The sequence below is a fragment of the Pteropus vampyrus genome, unplaced genomic scaffold (genome assembly GCF_000151845.1).
Source record: "Pteropus vampyrus isolate Shadow unplaced genomic scaffold, Pvam_2.0 Scaffold67, whole genome shotgun sequence".
Lineage (NCBI taxonomy): Eukaryota > Metazoa > Chordata > Mammalia > Chiroptera > Pteropodidae > Pteropus > Pteropus vampyrus.
This window is the reverse complement of record NW_011888848.1, coordinates 6,442,753-6,445,116: the sequence shown is the minus strand read 5'-3', so window position 1 is coordinate 6,445,116 and position 2,364 is coordinate 6,442,753. Positions and strand designations below refer to the sequence as shown.

The 2,364-nt window shown below is 31.9% G+C and overlaps 1 protein-coding gene across 1 annotated transcript in view; it reads left to right on the top strand.

Annotated features, from left to right (window-relative positions):
* The window catches only part of BANK1 (B cell scaffold protein with ankyrin repeats 1), a 285,835-nt gene that overhangs the window by 102,528 nt on the left and 180,943 nt on the right, over nt 1-2,364 (top strand). Inside the window, 1 exon segment of the mRNA XM_023531394.1 lies at nt 1,905-1,914. Within this exon segment, the coding sequence (XP_023387162.1) occupies nt 1,905-1,914 (10 nt within the window).

The following is a 2,364-nucleotide window of genomic DNA, read 5'->3' as shown; positions in this document are numbered from 1 at the left end:
AAACAACCCTCATAACATTAGGCTCTAATTTCTAGTTGAAGTACAAAATAACATAACACAAATTACATAATTAAAATACACAAGATAGACACGAATATGACTGAACTCATGTTTTGCTTGCCATCTTGACTCTATAATCTTGGAGCTGGCCCTATAAAGTCAGCTTCAGAATATCTGGCCTTTAAGATTTTACACCTATATTTTCATAATTATCAAGTTGAATCAGTGATAAAGTTTGAGATGTCTTTATACATAAAGTGAAATTAATTGAGAGAATTCAGGAAATAAATGGTAAATTGTTGATGAATTTCTATAGAAACATCACTAGAGGTAGTCTGAGAGGTAAACTCAGCAATGATCAGGTGTAATTTCAGATGTCCATCCCTGGAGACAGTTATGCAGTTATTTGGTGAAATGCTTTATTTATTAATTGTTTATTATTTATTATGCCATATTTTAGCTGAAATAAATTGAAGTTTAGGAGATTATGAGGGGAAGGTAATTATAAGGAACTGACAGAGTATACCTTGAGTATTGACCTACCCTAAGGAATAGCCATAGAATTATTCACAGGTACCAACAGTTCTTTGAATGTTTGGTGCTAAATGTTATATCATTCAAAATTGTTTATCTTATTATTGTACCATCCTCTTTTCCAAGTTGTTTTTGGTAAATCCTGAGTTTACTTCCTTGCTATTTCATTTATAATAAGTGAAATGCTACTCCATACCATTATGTCTTGGTCATTTTCACTTCTATCTAGCCAGCAAATCTCATTTTACTTTTTCCCCTACCAGGCAGACAAAGTTGGGGGAAGGGGAGTTGCAGAGATAAGACAAAAAGTGTACGAAAAATCAAATCTGTTTTTATGTTCTCTTCCCTTGTAAAGTTTCATTATTGATTTTAAAATAACATCTTCCATTGATAAGAATTTTCTGTAGAAAAATGTTCTCCCTGGGAGTAGAATAATAAAAGGTTTTCAAATAAACTTGATATATTAATGTAATGTAGGACTTTTGAATACGGTAGTCGTAGAAATAATTCACGAACAACTTTCCTAGTGTGTGAATCATCAGGGACTGTGAAATCAATATAAGGGATTGTAACAGGCAATTCTTTTTTTTTTTTTTTTTTACTGATACTGATATTTGGATACTAGAATACAAAATATCTGAATATATTCTTTAAAGTAAAAGTAAGCATTATTTTGAGTAACTCCCATTTTGATTGTGGATTTATATATAAACGCCCATGGTATGGGCCACCATGAAATCAGTTTGAATGTCCCTGACTTGGTATGGTGGTGAGGGAGAACAGTACACTTGGCCAAACACAATTGCTTTAGTCACTACATAACTCTTTATTATTCTGAGTTTCAAGCCAGCTTCTGGAGAGTGTTGTTAAGTCTTACTGCAGCAGGTACATGAATCTCCCCAATTTCTCTTTGGAACCCTTTCAAAGGCTGGGTAATACAGAGAATCTCCTGTCATGGGGAGGGAAAATAAATAGTTCAGCCTTTTTTAGAAAGAGGCTACAGTTTCTGGTTTAATAACCCTAAGTGGCAGTTAGTTTAGAAAAAAAGGAAACTAGGTTACTTTGAAGCAGATTATTTACCTTTGTTCAGAAAGAAGAAATGGGCATGTAAAGCCCATGCTAATATCTAGAAAGCATATAAAAGCATATATGCATTAAGTAGCAGTATCTTAATCTGAAGAAGGATAGCATGCAATCACCAGTGACATGTACGAGTCTTAACTCAGGATATTATCTCCTAATATATCTATGAAATGTGAAGCATGTAACTGGATACTCAATACATAAATACTGTAGCCCTAAGATTTATCTTGAATTTGTAGTTATCTTTAGGTTCACAGAAAATAGCTTATTTGCTATCTGAGCAGAAGAAAAATAAATGTCATTGGGTTCTCTTTTAATACTATCTAATAATTCAACTATGCAAAAAAATATAGAGAACAATATGAAAAACACCCTTTTACCCATAACTTACTTTTGCCAAATCTTAACATTTTGTCATGATTTATTTCAGCTCTTTAAAAAGAAAAAGTTACAGATCTAGTCGAATTTTTCTATGTTTTTTTTCTGTGATTTCACACACTTGAAAAGTTACTATTACTTTAATTAAATTTCTTAATAATCATTAATCTTTTTACTATGTATTTGTTTTGATAATTCATATATGCTGTTGTGCAATTTTGTAAATTTTATGTAAATGGTATCACATGCAGTTTCCCCTCCATTATAGTTGTTCTCATTGACTAGACATGAGAAGATATGTTTAAATATGTAAGCCATAACAGAAGAGGGAAACGCCTAGAGAAACTGAATAGAATGAAGAGAAAGTCT